Source organism: Macrotis lagotis, chromosome 1 (assembly GCF_037893015.1).
Source record: "Macrotis lagotis isolate mMagLag1 chromosome 1, bilby.v1.9.chrom.fasta, whole genome shotgun sequence".
Taxonomy (NCBI): domain Eukaryota; kingdom Metazoa; phylum Chordata; class Mammalia; order Peramelemorphia; family Peramelidae; genus Macrotis; species Macrotis lagotis.
This window is the reverse complement of record NC_133658.1, coordinates 515,647,886-515,662,946: the sequence shown is the minus strand read 5'-3', so window position 1 is coordinate 515,662,946 and position 15,061 is coordinate 515,647,886. Positions and strand designations below refer to the sequence as shown.

The 15,061-nt window shown below is 42.8% G+C and overlaps 1 protein-coding gene across 1 annotated transcript in view; it reads left to right on the top strand.

Annotated features, from left to right (window-relative positions):
* The first annotated feature begins 1,302 nt into the window (after nucleotides 1-1,302).
* LOC141505057 (uncharacterized) overlaps nucleotides 1,303-15,061 on the top strand; it is a 72,014-nt gene continuing 58,255 nt past the window's right edge. The window contains exons 1-2 of the mRNA XM_074210549.1: nucleotides 1,303-1,819; nucleotides 1,864-2,465. Coding sequence (XP_074066650.1) covers nucleotides 1,303-1,819; nucleotides 1,864-2,465 — 1,119 coding nt within the window. The remainder of the gene's footprint in view (nucleotides 1,820-1,863; nucleotides 2,466-15,061) is intronic.

The following is a 15,061-nucleotide window of genomic DNA, read 5'->3' as shown; positions in this document are numbered from 1 at the left end:
GCCACAAGTAATTATAATACTTGGCAGAACGAGTCAACCTCAAAAGAGAGTTCAAGACAGTTATGAGAAATCTGAAAGGGCAATTGCTTTGTTTGGGGGTTACAGCTACAATTTAACTAGTTTGCCTCCAAACTAAGCATTCTCTGGAAAAAAAGTTTAATGACTTTTCTAAAATTCTAAAACATTGGTGGCAAAGGATCTCATTAGATAATGGTGTCCAATTGCCTAATGTCATAGATGAGGGGGCTGTGGTCTACCCTGCTCTAGGTCTGTGACTGTGCACATTACTAGCACCAACGAGAAGGAGACATTAATTGGGAGGCCTATGTCCTAAATCTTTCCATAACTATGAGTAATTGGTCTGGTTCCAAATTATGTATCATTTAATTATAGGTCTTTGGAGAGCATCTGGGTCTACATCAACTTCTTTATTTAACAGAAGAGACAAACAAGCTTGAGATGAGATGTGACTATTTTTCTTTTTTTAGTTTTTTAGAAAGGCAACAGGGTTAAATGACATGCTCAGGGCCACAAGGCGAGGTAATTAAGTGTCTGAGGCCGAGTCTGAACTCAGGTCCTCCTGACTCCAGGGCTGGTGCACCATGACTAACCCTATTAAGCAACATCCCATGGTAAAATCGGTCAGGATTTGAGCTCTAAATCCCGGTATTCCTGCACCGTGCAGGGTGTCTTCTCTGGATTCTCAGTGAGGCAGGTGCCCCAGCAGGTCTTGGCACGGGGTCCCACAGTCTTCTCAAACCTTCGAGTTCTGGGCCCTCCCCTCGGGCGCGCCTGGGTGAGCGCCTGTCTAGGAGGCGCGGGCAGGGCGCTCCACAGGGATCCTTTCCTCCGGGCACCCGTGGGGCTGCCGTCCTTCCCGGAAGAGCCCGAAGTGAGCCGGGGCAGGAGCGAGCGCCTTCGTCCAAGGATTCAGAGGCAGCTCGGGCGGCGGCGGGCGGCGGGCGGCGGGGCCCGTGCAGGCGCGGCTTCTCCTCCTCCTCCTCCTCTCCCGGGTCCCACAAGGAGAAGCGGGCTGCGGCCGGCGGGGCGGGCGTCCGCTCCTCGGGGCCTCCGCCGCCGCTCTCGCTATGGGCATCGCTCAGGCCGGTCCCGTCGCCCACCGGGCCCGGCCGCCCACCACGTGACCGGGGGGAGAGGAACCGGCCAATCAGCGCGGCTTCTCGGGCCGGAGTTCCGCCGGGGAGTCGCGTGAGTCTTCTCCCCTCCCCCCAAGCCGGGAAAGAGGGGGGCGGCTGGCTGACGTCATCATCCGGGCCCCGGCCGGCGACGGCGCGGTTCACAATGGAACAAAAACAAGCGGCAGAAGTGAAACTGTCCCGGCCAGCCCGGGGCCCCCCCGCCGCGGCCCCGGGCCCGACGCCGCCCTCGCACTCACTCTTGTCACACCTACCTTCGGGTCTCAGGCCCTTTTCCCCTCGCGCCGTCGCCCAGCTTCCCCCTTCCCTCTCCCCGGTTCTCTCCGACGGTCCCCGGGGAAGGCCCGCGGGGCAGCCACGGGCCCCGGCCGCGGCGTGGCCGGGGTGGGCCGCCGTCCCCGGGGGGAGGGGAGGCCTCGCTGCCCGCGGAGCCGGCGCCGCGGCGCTTCCTCAGGCTGTGGCCCCGGGCGGCGCGCGGCCTCGGGCCGGCGCTGCGGCGGGGCGGGGCGGGGGCCGCAGGGGCGAGGGGAAGTGCATGTGGGACCGGGAGGGAGGGAGAGGGGGCGGGACCAGGCGGGGGCGGGGGACACGGGGCTCAGGGCGGCGCTGGGGCTGGTGGGAGTCTGCGCCGCCGCCGCCGCCGCCGTCGCCGCCGCCCGAGCGTTTTTTTTTTTTGGTCCGCCATATTGACGAAGACGGGACTGAGCGGCGGCGAACGGGAGCCCCAGCCGCCGGCCGCCAGGAGCCGCGTCCGCCCGCCGCCCCGGCCTCGCCCGCCGCCCGGCCCCTCCCCGCCGCCCGCCGCCCCGGGGGTCGTCCGAGTCCCAGCGAGGCGCCAGGGAGGGAGCGGCGCGGGAGGAGCGGACGCAGGCCCGGAGCGGGGGCAGCCGCAGCCGCCGCCGGGAGCCGCCGCCGCTGCGGGCAGCAGCAGCAGCAGCAGCAGGAGGAGGAGGAGCGGGAGGAGGTGACGCAGGAGAAACGCACCTCCCGGTGCCCGCCCGAGCCCGGCGCCAGCAGCGGCCGCCGCTAGCGGAGCCGGAGGCGGCGGCAGCCGGGCCGACGCGGACCGCCGCGCACCCCCGCCGCCCTCCGCCTTCCCGCCGCCTCGGCCCGCGCTCGCACCCGCGGGCCGCCGCCTCGGCCTGGGCCTTTCCCCGCTCCGGGGGGCGGCGATGCCCCTCCGCCCGGCCTGCGCCCGGGGCTGAGCCCTCCTCCGCCCGCAGCCGCTCCCCGGCCCGGCCCGGGCCGCCGCCGCCGCCGCCGCCTCGTTGTGTTCCCGGCGTAGGGGGAAGGCGCCTGTGTCGTGCGGTGAGTACCGACCCCTCCCGGGCGCCGCGCCGCCGGCGTGGAGCTGCAGGATCGGGGGCGGGGGGCGCGCTGCCGGGAGCGCGGCGCCGGCTCCCCCGGGGCCCGGCCCGGCCCGGCGGGCTGCGAGCGTCCGTGCGGGGCGGCGGGGCCGGGCCGGGCCCCGCGCGTCCGTGCGCGTCTGTGTGTGTGTGTGTGTGTGTGTGTGTGTGTGTGTTTGGGGCTGGGAGGGAAAATGGCTGACGGCTTCGTCCTTCCCCCTCCTCCCCCTTCCCGTCCTGTCTGGGCCCGAGGAAGAGGATGGAGGCCGGAGCCGCGGCGTGTGCAGGCTGGCGGGCCCGGCCGGCCTCCGCGCCGCGCCCTCGGCCCTCCCCGGCTCCCTCACTTGACACCGAACGCCATTACTGAGGTGGAGTGATTTGGAGAGTGGCACTAGGCCCCGGCTGCGCCTGGCGCCCGGGCCCAGTCCGCGTCCACCCCCTCCCTCGCTCCCTCGCTCCCTCCCAGCCTCCTTCCTTCCTCAGGCCCTCCTCCTCCTCCTCTTGGGATCGCCCGCAATTGCCGGAGCCCCATCCCGCCGGACAGCCGAGCGAGGCTTTCCGCCCCGCGTCCTTGCTGCCCCTTAATTTGTTATAACCGAAAAGAATCTTTGAGAGCAGCAGCCGGCCTTGAGCCCGCCTCAGCCCCTCCGGCCTCCCGCTGACCGAGGCTCCGCGGCCCGAGCAGAGCAGGGGCGCCCAGACCTGCGTGGGGAGAGCCAAAGTTGGCCATTCCGCGGACTGTTCCCTCGGCCACTGAACCCTGGAGAGCAGGTGCTCACTCCTATGTGGGTCGTAGGCGCGGGTCCTTCTGGATGTGCTCGGGGCCCCGTGTTTGCAGAAAGCAGTGCGAGGAAGTGTGAAGATGAGGCGTCCTGGGGAGAGAGAATCTTTATAGCATGTTGTGAATTGGTAGACTGCTTGAACTTCGCCACAGTTGACTTGCAGATACACTCACATAGCATTTACTCTTTCTGAGTGGACTAAACATTAACGAAAGGTTACGTTTTGGGGAGAAAATGCTGGATTTTATATGAATTGTACTCATGTGTTTAAAAGAATATCCGTGTATGATTAGTCAATTAACATCTAATAGGTTCCTACTTAATGACTATTTAATATGACATTCTTAACTTTCTTTCGAGTAATGCTTGAAAATACTGGCTGTCGTTATTTTGATTTAGTTATAGCTCCCCTAAGTACAAATTGCCCTTAACCTTTAACTTTAAAAAGATGCTTCAATACCCTTGATGTATTGTAATTCAAGAATGCAAAAAGCTGCCATTTTGGCTATATACAATATAAATATTGCTAGTTTAAAGCCTGCTAAAGGAAAATTTATTTTACTCTGGGAAAGGTAGCAGTTATTTGTTTTCTTAATTGAGAAATCACGTATTTGGTCATGACTTCAAAGTTTTTTGTGGTTTAAATTTCATTATTTGCTTGGGACTAAGGCTTTAAGGCACCTGGAAGTGTAGTGTGTCTAAAGTGAACTCAGAATATAAGGGTATTTGCTAAGTCAGTGTTGGGTTAAATTCTTGAGAGGAATATCAATTTAAAAAATCTTTAGGAAAACATCCCCACAAGTTCCCTCTGTGACTTTTTTCTCTGCCAGGATTTTTTTCTTTATGCTTACTTGTTCTTTAGAGACTTTTATGCTTTTAACAAGGACTTTTCTACTTTTGAAAAATATCTCCTTTCATTCTGTTGGCTGGTTTTAGATCACTGCTTTTTATTTGTTGACCTTACTTTGAGTGAAGGGACAACTACAATTGCCACAAGGGATAATTTCTTGGGAAGGGGATACACTAAATAACAGCAGAAAGCCAGAACTTTGAAAGTCTAGATTTTTTAAGTAAAAAGTGAAGACTCCTTCAGGTTTTCTTTCCCCTCCTTTCTTTTGCCCCATATCTGAGAACTACTTATTAGTGTGAGACAGCTAAGAATGGTGAAAATAAGCAAGTAGAATTTTCTTTGGATCTTTTTTTCTTTTGGTATATCCAAATACACATTTTGCTAATATTTCAAGTTAATTGCTACAATAGTAATCATTTTCTATTTAACTTTTGAAAATAAGTGGTTTATAGTGTTTCTCAAGCCTTTTTTCATTACTATCTTTTTGATTTTACATCACTTATTGTAAGAGTCTTTTGAGACTTCATGTATTTCCCATCTCTTAGAGAGCCATCTCTTTTAAAGAATAAAGAAGAGAAAAATTTTTTTACCAAAACTAGCATAACAAACAAGTTACATGTTATATGCAAGAAGGTCTATTTTCATACCTTTTTTTTTGAAACCACGCTTGATTATAACTTCATAGCATTCAGTTCGAGTTGTTTTGTTCTCATTTAAATTGTTGCCATTATGTATATTGTTTTACCTGGTTCAGCTTAATGCCTTTATCTGTTCTTTAAAGTCTCTCTCTTTAAAGTCTCTTTTCTAGTCATCGTTTTCATAGTTTCTTACAGTACAGTAAAGAGTCTGTTATATATCCATGTGTACAACTTGTTTAGCCATTACCCAATGTCTGGGAAGGCATCTTTTGTTTCCAGTTATTATACGCCACAAAAAAATTGCTGTAAATGTTTTTGGTAGTCCAGACTTTATATGTCTGACAGTAGAATCTCTTCCTGAAGAGGTCATGAGCATTTCACATAATTCCAAAATCAAGACTCCAATTCTTAGATTGTAGAAATGCTGGTTTTTTTCTTTTAGTTTTTTTTCCCCACAGTTTTGGGCTTGTTTTTTGAGACTTGTACCCATTTTTCTATTTCATTACTACTTGCCATTTTGATATTGTTACCTTAACATCTTGGGAGGAGGCTTAATATTGTGTAGAACTGATAAGTTTTGTTGGAAGTGTTTTAGGTATTGAACTAAATGTTAAATTTAATTCCTTTTTTGCTGTTGACTGATAGCCTTTAATATAACATTTTTATGCTAACATTCATTTGTACTGTTTCATGACTTTTCTACTGTATTGCTTAAAATTAAAGTTTTTGTACAGTCACTTTTTTCCCAGTTAAATTCTTGAAAGTGTCTTCATCCTTCAACGTAACACCCCCCCCCCCATTCTTGGCCCTTTTTTGAGGGTAGAACTTAATCTTGAAATGTTAAAAATAGTTTTTGGAACCTAAATTTCTTTAATGTGCTTGAAGTTGTCACAATTTAATTGTAATGGGGGGGGGTTAGGAATTTATGTGTTTTTTTGTGTGTATATACACACACACGTAGTATTTGCAGCTATTTCACTATTGTAAGGTTTTGTGTCACTTATTCTACAGGAAATTTTTCTTTTAAATGGTGAAAAGCTCTTGGTTTGCTTTGGTAAAGTAAATGTATATTGTAGGAATTCTTTATAAATTTGGAGTTGTCACTCTGTGAAGTTTTCTGCAATTTGTGGAAATGGTCTCACTGAGCATATTACCAAATCTTTGCAGCATTTATATTTCTTGTTCAATGGCATGTCTTAGTTATGCAGAGACAGATTTTGTTGAATTACATGCTGACTTTATTTGTTCCTAAAACATTTTGGGTCAACCTGAAGTTTCAAAAAAATTTTTTTAAATCCAAGTACTGGTCCTTTAGACTTTTCAATATTCACAATATATATTTAGCATTTATGAATTAGGTGAAATTAGGTGATTATCAAGCTCTGAATGTTAAATGTGAAATCTTTTTTTTTTTTTACAAAATTTTTGGGGGGGGGCTACTACCTTTAGGTCATTGCTGATAATTATACTTGAATATAGGGTACACTTAGGTAGATTTTGAAGGTCTGTTTTTTCTACAGCGTTTATTGTCTTAAATGTTTTGATTAAATACAGACACTGGAGAAATTCAGAACTCAATAAGGATTCTAAAAGATTTTGGTAAATTCTCAGAAGAATTACAATGGAAATTTAAATGTTGTCATTTGAAAGATTATTATTGAAGCACAAAAAGGACTTTAAGTTTCTAGGCTTCACAGACTCTTAGTCAAGCAATTTATCAACTATATGGATGTATTGGAATAGATTTTACCCTACCATAGAATTTTAATGAATCTTGTTGCTGTTGAAATAATTCTTGAAATATGGTACGTGTATCCTATATTTCAAGATTTTGTTATAGTTCAATAATACTACTAAAGCATTTAAAATTAAAAGTTCTTTGCATTTTTAGTCAGAAATTTAAACTATATTTTGTTATTTCTTATAATCCTTGGTCTGAAAGACTTTAAAGTTATCTTCTTCTCAAACTAAGACCTCCTCTCAATTTGATTATTGAATAGCTGCTTTGAAATAGATTTTCATGATCTCTTAATTTGTGCCAGTGTTTTTAAAGAATGTTTTCAATCAGAAAATTCTTCCCAGTATTTGTTTTGAGCCTTATGATTTCAGTCCTTTTCATGTGCTTTTGGTCAGTGAAATTGAGTAACTTTTTTTTAAAATCATTCTTCTAGAACTTAGAATGCCAAATCAACCTTTTCAAGGAAAATACTGACTACTTTATTCCTTCTACATTAAAATTCCATTGTGGCAAACTTCACCAGACATTCAAATTTTTAATCAAGCCATGAGTTGTAGTGGAATTATGTTGAGTTAGAGGACCTAGAAGTGAAAGATGAAAAAGGTAAATGAACTTCATTGACTGACTCCCTTAGGAAAATTGAAAGGAGAATGGGAAGTAGGGCTACATTAATGTTCTGTGTGTGTATGTTGTTGGCTCTTAGAGATTTTGGTTATTAGAAAGAATTGAAGTAAGGTCAGGGAAGTGTGTGGATGTTTACTGCTTGGTGTTGGAGGGTAGAGCTGTAAAAAGGCCAACTGGATGAGATAATCTCTAAGGTTCTTAATCTGGGATCCAGGAATTTTTAAAAAATATTTTTTGGTAATGTTATTTCAGCATAATTATTTTCCATGTTTTCCGCATTTAAAAACCTTATTCTGATACAGAATCCAGTAGGAGTTTCACCAGATTTATTAAAAGCTGGGTTGGAGGGGGGCGCTAAGTGAGTGTAGCGTGCCATATATAATAGGTAATAAATCTTGCTCCAAGTACTCTTCCAGATTTTACTGACATTTTGGTTTTCTTTTCACCTACTCCATTGACAACAGAGAGATAAACATATAAATAGACTTATTTTTTTTTATGTGGCCTGAGACTAGAAAAAAGTTTGTTGTAGGGAATGTTATAAAGTGAGTAAAGGAAATGCAGCAGAGTAGTGATTCTTTGCAAGGACATACCAGTGGATTAGTTACTTGGAACTTTTTTTTCTATGTAAATGGTATTACCTCAAATTGGATTTTAATCTGGTCACACACACACACACACACACTCGCACGCACGCACGCACGCACTAGGTTTTTTAGCAAGGCAAGGCAATGGGGTTAAGTGGCTTGCCCAAGGCTACACAGCTAGGTAATTATTAAGTGTCTAAGGGTGGATTTGGACTCAGGTACTCCTGACTCCAGGGTCAGTGCTCTATCCATTGTGCCACCTAGCCGCGCCTCTCTTATGTCGAATGGAATTTCATTTGAGATCTCTAAAGAATCAAGTAAGATAGAATTATTTTATTCTTGTTATATCTTGGATTTAGGAAATAAGAAAGGAATAGAAACTGTATTTGTGATTTCAGTGGTTTTTCTCCGTGGTGAAGAAAAGTCTTACCAATGAAAATCATTGCTCTTCCTGCAGTTTTATTGTGAATTGCCCAAGGTTACAGTCAGAATGTATCAGGATAAATTTGAACCTAGGCTTCCATGACTCCCAAGTCTATAATACCATTTCTGTCTTATTATAGTAACTGTGATATTAATTAAGTGAATTAAAATTCAATGAAATTTAACTTTGTCTCGCCATCCTGTTTAACTTTTGTGTATGGTCTTTTCCTATTATCTGAATATCTTAAAAAAAAAAGAAAACTAGAAAAATTTTGTTTTACTTTTGTCAACATGGTATCTCTCAAAATATAATTTCATACTGGCATAAAATTTGCAGGCATCAGAATCCAATTTTGTTACATTTCATTCTGTTTGCTTATCTCTGCCTTCTTGTTGTACCTCTTGCTTAAATATATCATCCCTCCCTTGTTTTTTCTAAATGATAATTTTTGAGGTATTAAATTAAGTGCTACCTTTTCTTGAACATTATTCTCTAATTATCCTTGATATGCAAATTTTCTTCTTGAAGCCTGTAAACTCCTTGGGGAGAAGACTAAGTCTTATTCTTGAGGTGCTTTGGAGTGTATAAATTTACTACACATAATAGATACTCAGTAAATGCTTACTGCTTAAATGTCTGACTGAATCCTCAGCATTCTTTACCGGTTGAGGAAGTCTTTTTTGGAAATCTGTGTTTGAAACCAAGTTGTATTTACATGTTTATGATGTATACACGCACATTTAGGTTTTATTCCCTCTATTGATCAATTTAAAATATTTTGGGGGTTTAAAACATTTACTTTTTATCAAAGTAATGATTATGTTGCTTGTCTATGGAAGATTATAAGTTATGAGACTTCAGAAGTGCACTGTTTTGTTGGGGAGATAAGAAGAGGAAAAATAATCATTTTTGACTCTGAATATTGTTGGGGTGGCTAGAATGGGAAGAGGAAAAAAGAGTAAGTCCTTTTTTCATTTCCTTCTGTCACACACACACACGAATATATGTATATTTGCCACTTTACTTACACATGGATATGTGAATATATATGCACATATGCATATATATGTTTTTTTCTTATCATTGTATGTGGTATTTTGTTATTTTGGTGAACTTAGGAACTTAATGAGAATACAAGAAATTGCTAAAGCTTTTGATTCTTTGGTCTGTTTAACACAATTATCTTGTCTACTAAAGTGAAGTAGAACACATGCCTCCCAAGCATTCTATAATTCTTTAATAAATCTTACTATTAGATCATTCCTGAATTTTTTTTCCTGTTGAAGGTGCTTATTATGTGTAAGCTAGTGTGATAGGCTCAGAGGCTATGAGGCAAAAAGGGAAACCAATACATTTTATTGGAGTAATGTTGGAAAGGTGACAAGTTTTATGCAAAATGAACTTCATGTACTGTATATTCTTTTAAGAGCTTTGATAAGCAGAGTAGTAGTATCCCAGACATATTTTGGATTGTTCAAGGGGAGATACTGATAGAGTTCTGGAATTGGAGTCAGGAAGACCTCATTTAAAATCCAAACCTCAGGCACTTATTATTAGCTGTGTGACCCTGGGCAAGTCACTTCACCCGGTTTTCCTCAGTTTCCTCATCTGTAAAGTAAACTGGAGAAGAAAGTGGCAAATGACTCTAACTTCTTTGCCAAGGAAACCTCCAGTCAGGGCAGAGGGAGTCATGAGAAGGAAAGAAGAATTAGGGAATATATATCCACTTACTATAGTGATACCTCTGAAGCTTTTTTTTTTCTCTAAAGTATTTGAATTCTGCTTATTTTAGCCCTGTGATGCCTTCTCTTTTGGGGCTGAGGTTTGCAGGGCAATGGGGTTAAGTGACTTGGCCCAAGGTCACACAGCTAGGTAATTATTGAGTGTCTGAGGTCAAATTTGAACTCAGGTCCTCCTAACCCTAGGGCTGGTGCTCTATCTATCCCCTGCACCCCTAGCTGCCCCCTGTGATACTTTTTAAAAAGAGTTGACTGAAGTATATATATTGTTAATGACTTTTCAAGATCATTATTACTGTACATCCTCAGGATCATGAATATTATTATTATGCCTTTGATTTGTGCAAACATTTACCAAATGCCTATTAATGTGATTCAGATCTTGCAAAAAAGAAAAGAAAAAAGTCATGGGAGAAAACCAAAGCTGTGTGACTTTGGGCAAATCACTTAGAAAACAATCTCATATTCATACTCTAGTGCATTCTTAATTAGGAAACTACTAGATGAGTAGGACATTTATCCCCATCTTACAGATGAAGCAATTAAAACTGAGGTGTCTAGTGCATAAGTATCAGGATTAGGATTCTTAATATTTTTAATTTCACATTTTACTTTATTTCCGTGTGTCTTGTCTAATTCAGTCTCTTGAACATCTCCATATTGGTCTCTGTGGTCATTGCATTGATTAAAAGTTAAGTCTTTCACAATTGCTTGTCTTTACAATATTGTCTTTATAATATATCATTTTCCTTGTTGAACCCGTATTTCTGGGAAGATTTAGCAACAGATGAAGAGGCAGGATTCTCATTCAGATTTCCTTCCCTGACTTTTGCCCTCTCTCCCTGCCCTCCCCAACGACCTTCTGAATCCTCTCAATAAAATGGACTTAGCATTTGTACTAAACTATCTCACAGGGTTGTTGTGTGGAAATTGCTTCATCAGGATTAAAGCTTCACATAAATGTATGAAAGAAAAAGATCCAGTAAGGTTATTCTGGGAGTTGAGTTAGTTTGAGAAAGAGAAGGGGGAGGTGGGAGGGGTTAGACTAGAATATAATTATTATTCCTTGATTGCTTACTTGAGTAATGGAGAGCCCCCTGAAGGTCTTTGATGAAAAAGAGAAAGCTTATTTAGTCTTTGCTTTAAAGATTGGAGAAAAGATATTGAAGAAGGCAGGAAGAACTACCATAGGAACATAGATCTAGAATTGAAGGGGACCTTGGAAGTTAGTCTTTCTCACTTAACAGATGAGAGAACTGAGGTCTAAGGAGACTGGTATTTACTGCAAATCTCAGTTATCAGAGAGCAGAACTGGGATTTGAATTTAGGGCTTCCAACTATAAATCCAGTAACCTTTCTAATGCACTGTGAGGCTAAATCTGAAATTTCAGAGAAAAGAAATTAAAAGCCCGAACTAGGGTTTCAGTAAAAGTTTAGATTATGATTGTGACAGAATTTGGTAGAGATTTGGGTTGAGGAAGGGAGGTAAATAAGAGAGATAGGAAGAGTCATGATAATTAGCACATTGGTTGACTTGGAAGGAAGCTTGGGAAAAGTAGGGTTTGCTGTGATTTGAGGTAAGCTGGGCATAGCTTTAGACAGCTATGCTTTTTGAGTTTTTTTTGTTTCTCCTTTATTGAGAGGTTATCAATTTTGCAATTCCTCCTTTAATACTATACTACTGCTCTCTCTTTTGTAATAAGGAATTTAAATCTTCTCTACTTTAGGAAATCAAACTGGAGGTTAGAATTATATGCTAAACAAACTTGTACAGATAAATGCAAAAGATTTTCTATTGATCAACATTTTGTTATTATCTGTTTTGGTTGCTCTGAGCCTTTTTTGCTTCTTTATTCTCAGTTATATTTTAAATAATCATTGATTCACACCTGTGATTTTCATTGCTATGGATAATTTATCTTTGTTGCTACTTATTTGTGAGAAGAATTGCCCGGAGACTTGCCTTGGATATAACCTCTATTTGTGGTATGCATATAATTGCCAGAGTTAAGAAAATGTATAGTTTTGTGATGCTGTAAGGAAAAGATTGTTTACACTCGAGAATTATTAATAATAATTAAATTTTGCAAAATATTTTTCTCACAAATAGCCCTGTTTTTGTATTGTTACCCTGTTTTACAGATGAAGAAGCTAGAACTTTATTTAATATGAATATTTTGTTTTCCAATTATATACAATAGTAGTTTCTACCAATCATTCTTTGCAAAGTTTTGAATTTTACAATTTTTCCCCTCTGCCCCCAACAGAAGACAGTCTGATAGTCTTTACATTTATTTCCATGAAATTCATAGATCACAATTGAATGCATTGAGAGAAAAAGCAAATCCCTAAGGAAGACAGAAAATATTAGATAGAAAAATGATGAAAAACAAAGGATGATTTTTTTGTAATTGAAGGTAATTTTTATTCTTCGTTAAAACTCCACAGTTCTTTCGCTGGATAGAGATGGTATTCTCTATCACAAATCCTTCCAAATTGTCCCTGATTCTTGCACTGAGGGAGTGAACAAGTCCATCACGATTGACGATCACCCTATGTTGTTGATGTGTACAATATTCTTCTGGTTCTGCTCATCTCACTCAACATCAGTTCATGCAAGTTTTTCCAAACATTTCTGAAATCCCATCCCTCCTGATTTCTAATAGAACAATAGTTTCTATCTCATACATTTACCAATTTGTTCCGTAATTTCCGTAATTGATGGGTATCCCCTAGATTTCCAATTCTTTGCCACTACAAACACAGCTGCTATGAATATTTTTGTTTATGTGAGGTTTTTGCCCTTTTTCATGGCTAATACGCCAGATATATATATATGCACTAGTGGTATTGCTGGATCAAAGGGTAGGCACATTTTCATTGCCCTTTGGGCATAATGCCAAACTGCTTTTCAGAAAGGCTGGATCAGTTCACAGCTCCACAGAAACTAAAAAAGTTCAATTAACTTGTCCATGGTCATACAGCTTAGGTGTGTCTAAGGTGGGATACAAACTTTTTTTTTCATGGGTGGATCTCATTCTTTATAAGTACATCACAAAAGTTACTTCCACATTTTTCCACTGTTGCCATTGCTGATCACAACTCCCTCATTTCTTATTTCTCCATTACCATGTACTCTATTTTCTCTCTCCTTTCACTCTGATTCCGCTGTAGGGTCGCTGAGTGGCGCAGCAGACAGATCCCTGGTCCTGGGGCCAAGAAGCCGTGAGCCCCCATACCACCCCTTAGGCCCAGAATCCACCTGGCCCTATGGTCCTGGACAGGCCTTCCAATCCCAGCCCCTTGCAAGAAGTAAGAAAGAAAATGTGTTATATCTGACTGACCACTCTCCCCCCATGGTCCATCCTCTCCTCCTTTATTCACATCCCCACCCCTTCCCCCTGCTCCCCCCTCCTTCTTACTCCAGATGTCTGTACCCCATTGAGTATATATGCTGTTTCCTCTCCTAGCCATCTCTGATGAGAGCAAAGGTTCCCTCATTCCCCCTTGCCTCCCCCCTTCCATATCATTGCAATAGCTCATTGTAATAAAAAAAAAAATCTTAGGTGAAATATCTTGGACTATTCCCCCTCTTCTTTTTCTTTCTCCCATTCCATTTCCCTTTTTTTTCTATTGACTTCATTTTTACACCATATTTTCTCTTCGAATTCAGCTTTCTCCTGTGCTTCAACTCTATTAACTGAGAAGGTTCATATAAGTATTATCAGTGTCATTTTTCTATGCAGGAATGCATGCAGTTCATCCTCATTAAGTCCCTCATATTTCCATATTTCCCCCCCCCTCCCCCCAATCTCCATGCTTCACCTGAGTCCTGTATCTGAAGATCAAACCTTCTGTTCAGCTCTGGCCATTCCAAAAGGAACCTTTGAAATTCCCCTGGTTCATTGAAAGTCCATCTTTTTCCCTGGAAGAGGACATTCAGCCTTGCTGGGTAGTTCATTCTTGGCTGTATTCTAAGCTCTTTTGCCTTCTGGTATATTATATTCCAAGCCCTACGAGCTTCCATTGTAGTTCCTGCTAAGTCCTGTGTGATCCTGACTGCAGCTCCACAGTATTTGAACTGTGTCCTTCTGGCTGCTTGTAATATTTTCTCTTTGACTTGGGAGTTCTGGAACTTGGCTATAATATTCCTGGGGGTTGGTTTTTTAGGATCTCTTTCTCTGGGGGATGGGTGGATTCTCTCCATTTCTATTTTGCCCTCTGCTTCTAGAATATCAGGGCAATTTTCCTGTAGTAATTCTTTGAAAATGATGTCAAGGCTCTTTTCCTGATCATGACTTTCAGGTATTCCAATAATTTTTAAATTATCTTTCCTAAGTCTGTTTTCCATATCAGTTGTTTTTTTCAATGAGATATTTCATAATTTCTTCTAATTTTTCATTTTTTTGGTTTTGAAGTATTGATTCCTGATTTCTGGTAAATTCATCAATCTCCCTGAATTCTGTTCTTTGTCTGAAGGATTTGTTCTCCTCAGAGAGTTTTCTTATTTCTTTTTCCATCTGTCCAATCTGCTTTTAAAAGCATTCTTCTCCTCAATAACTTTTTGAACTGGTTTATCCATTTGACCTAAGCTGGTTTTTAGCATGCTATTTTCTTCAGCATTTTTTTGGATTTCCTTGACTAAGCTGCTGACTTCATTTTCATGTTTTTCCTGCATCTCTCTCCTTTCTTTTCCCGGTTTTTCTTCCAACTCCCTCATTTGATTTTCAAAGTCTTTTTTTGAGCTCTGTCATAGCCTGAACCCAATTTCTATTTTTCTTGGAGTCTTTAGATGCAGGAGCTTGTGCTTCCTCATCTTCAGACCAAGTATTTTGATCCTTCTTGGGCTCATTTGCAAAATATTTCTCAATAGTCTTCTTTTTGTTTCTCTGCTTGCTCATTTTCCCAGCCTGGGCCTGGTTTTGGGGGTGCTTCCTGAGCTTTTGGGACACTCCCACAGAGTGTGAGGCTCTGTCCTCCCTCCTGGTCTGTGAATGACCATAAGCACCTCCCTCTGCCACGGGGCTGAGGTGGGGGGGGGCTAGACTGGGATCAGGATCTGAATGAATGTGTTCAGAGCCCCGGAGTCCTGTTCCAGGGGCAGAGGATCGAGCTCCCAGTTTTTCTTCACTACCCTCCCTCAGCTCAATGGGCTCATGCCCTGAAGCATCCTGCT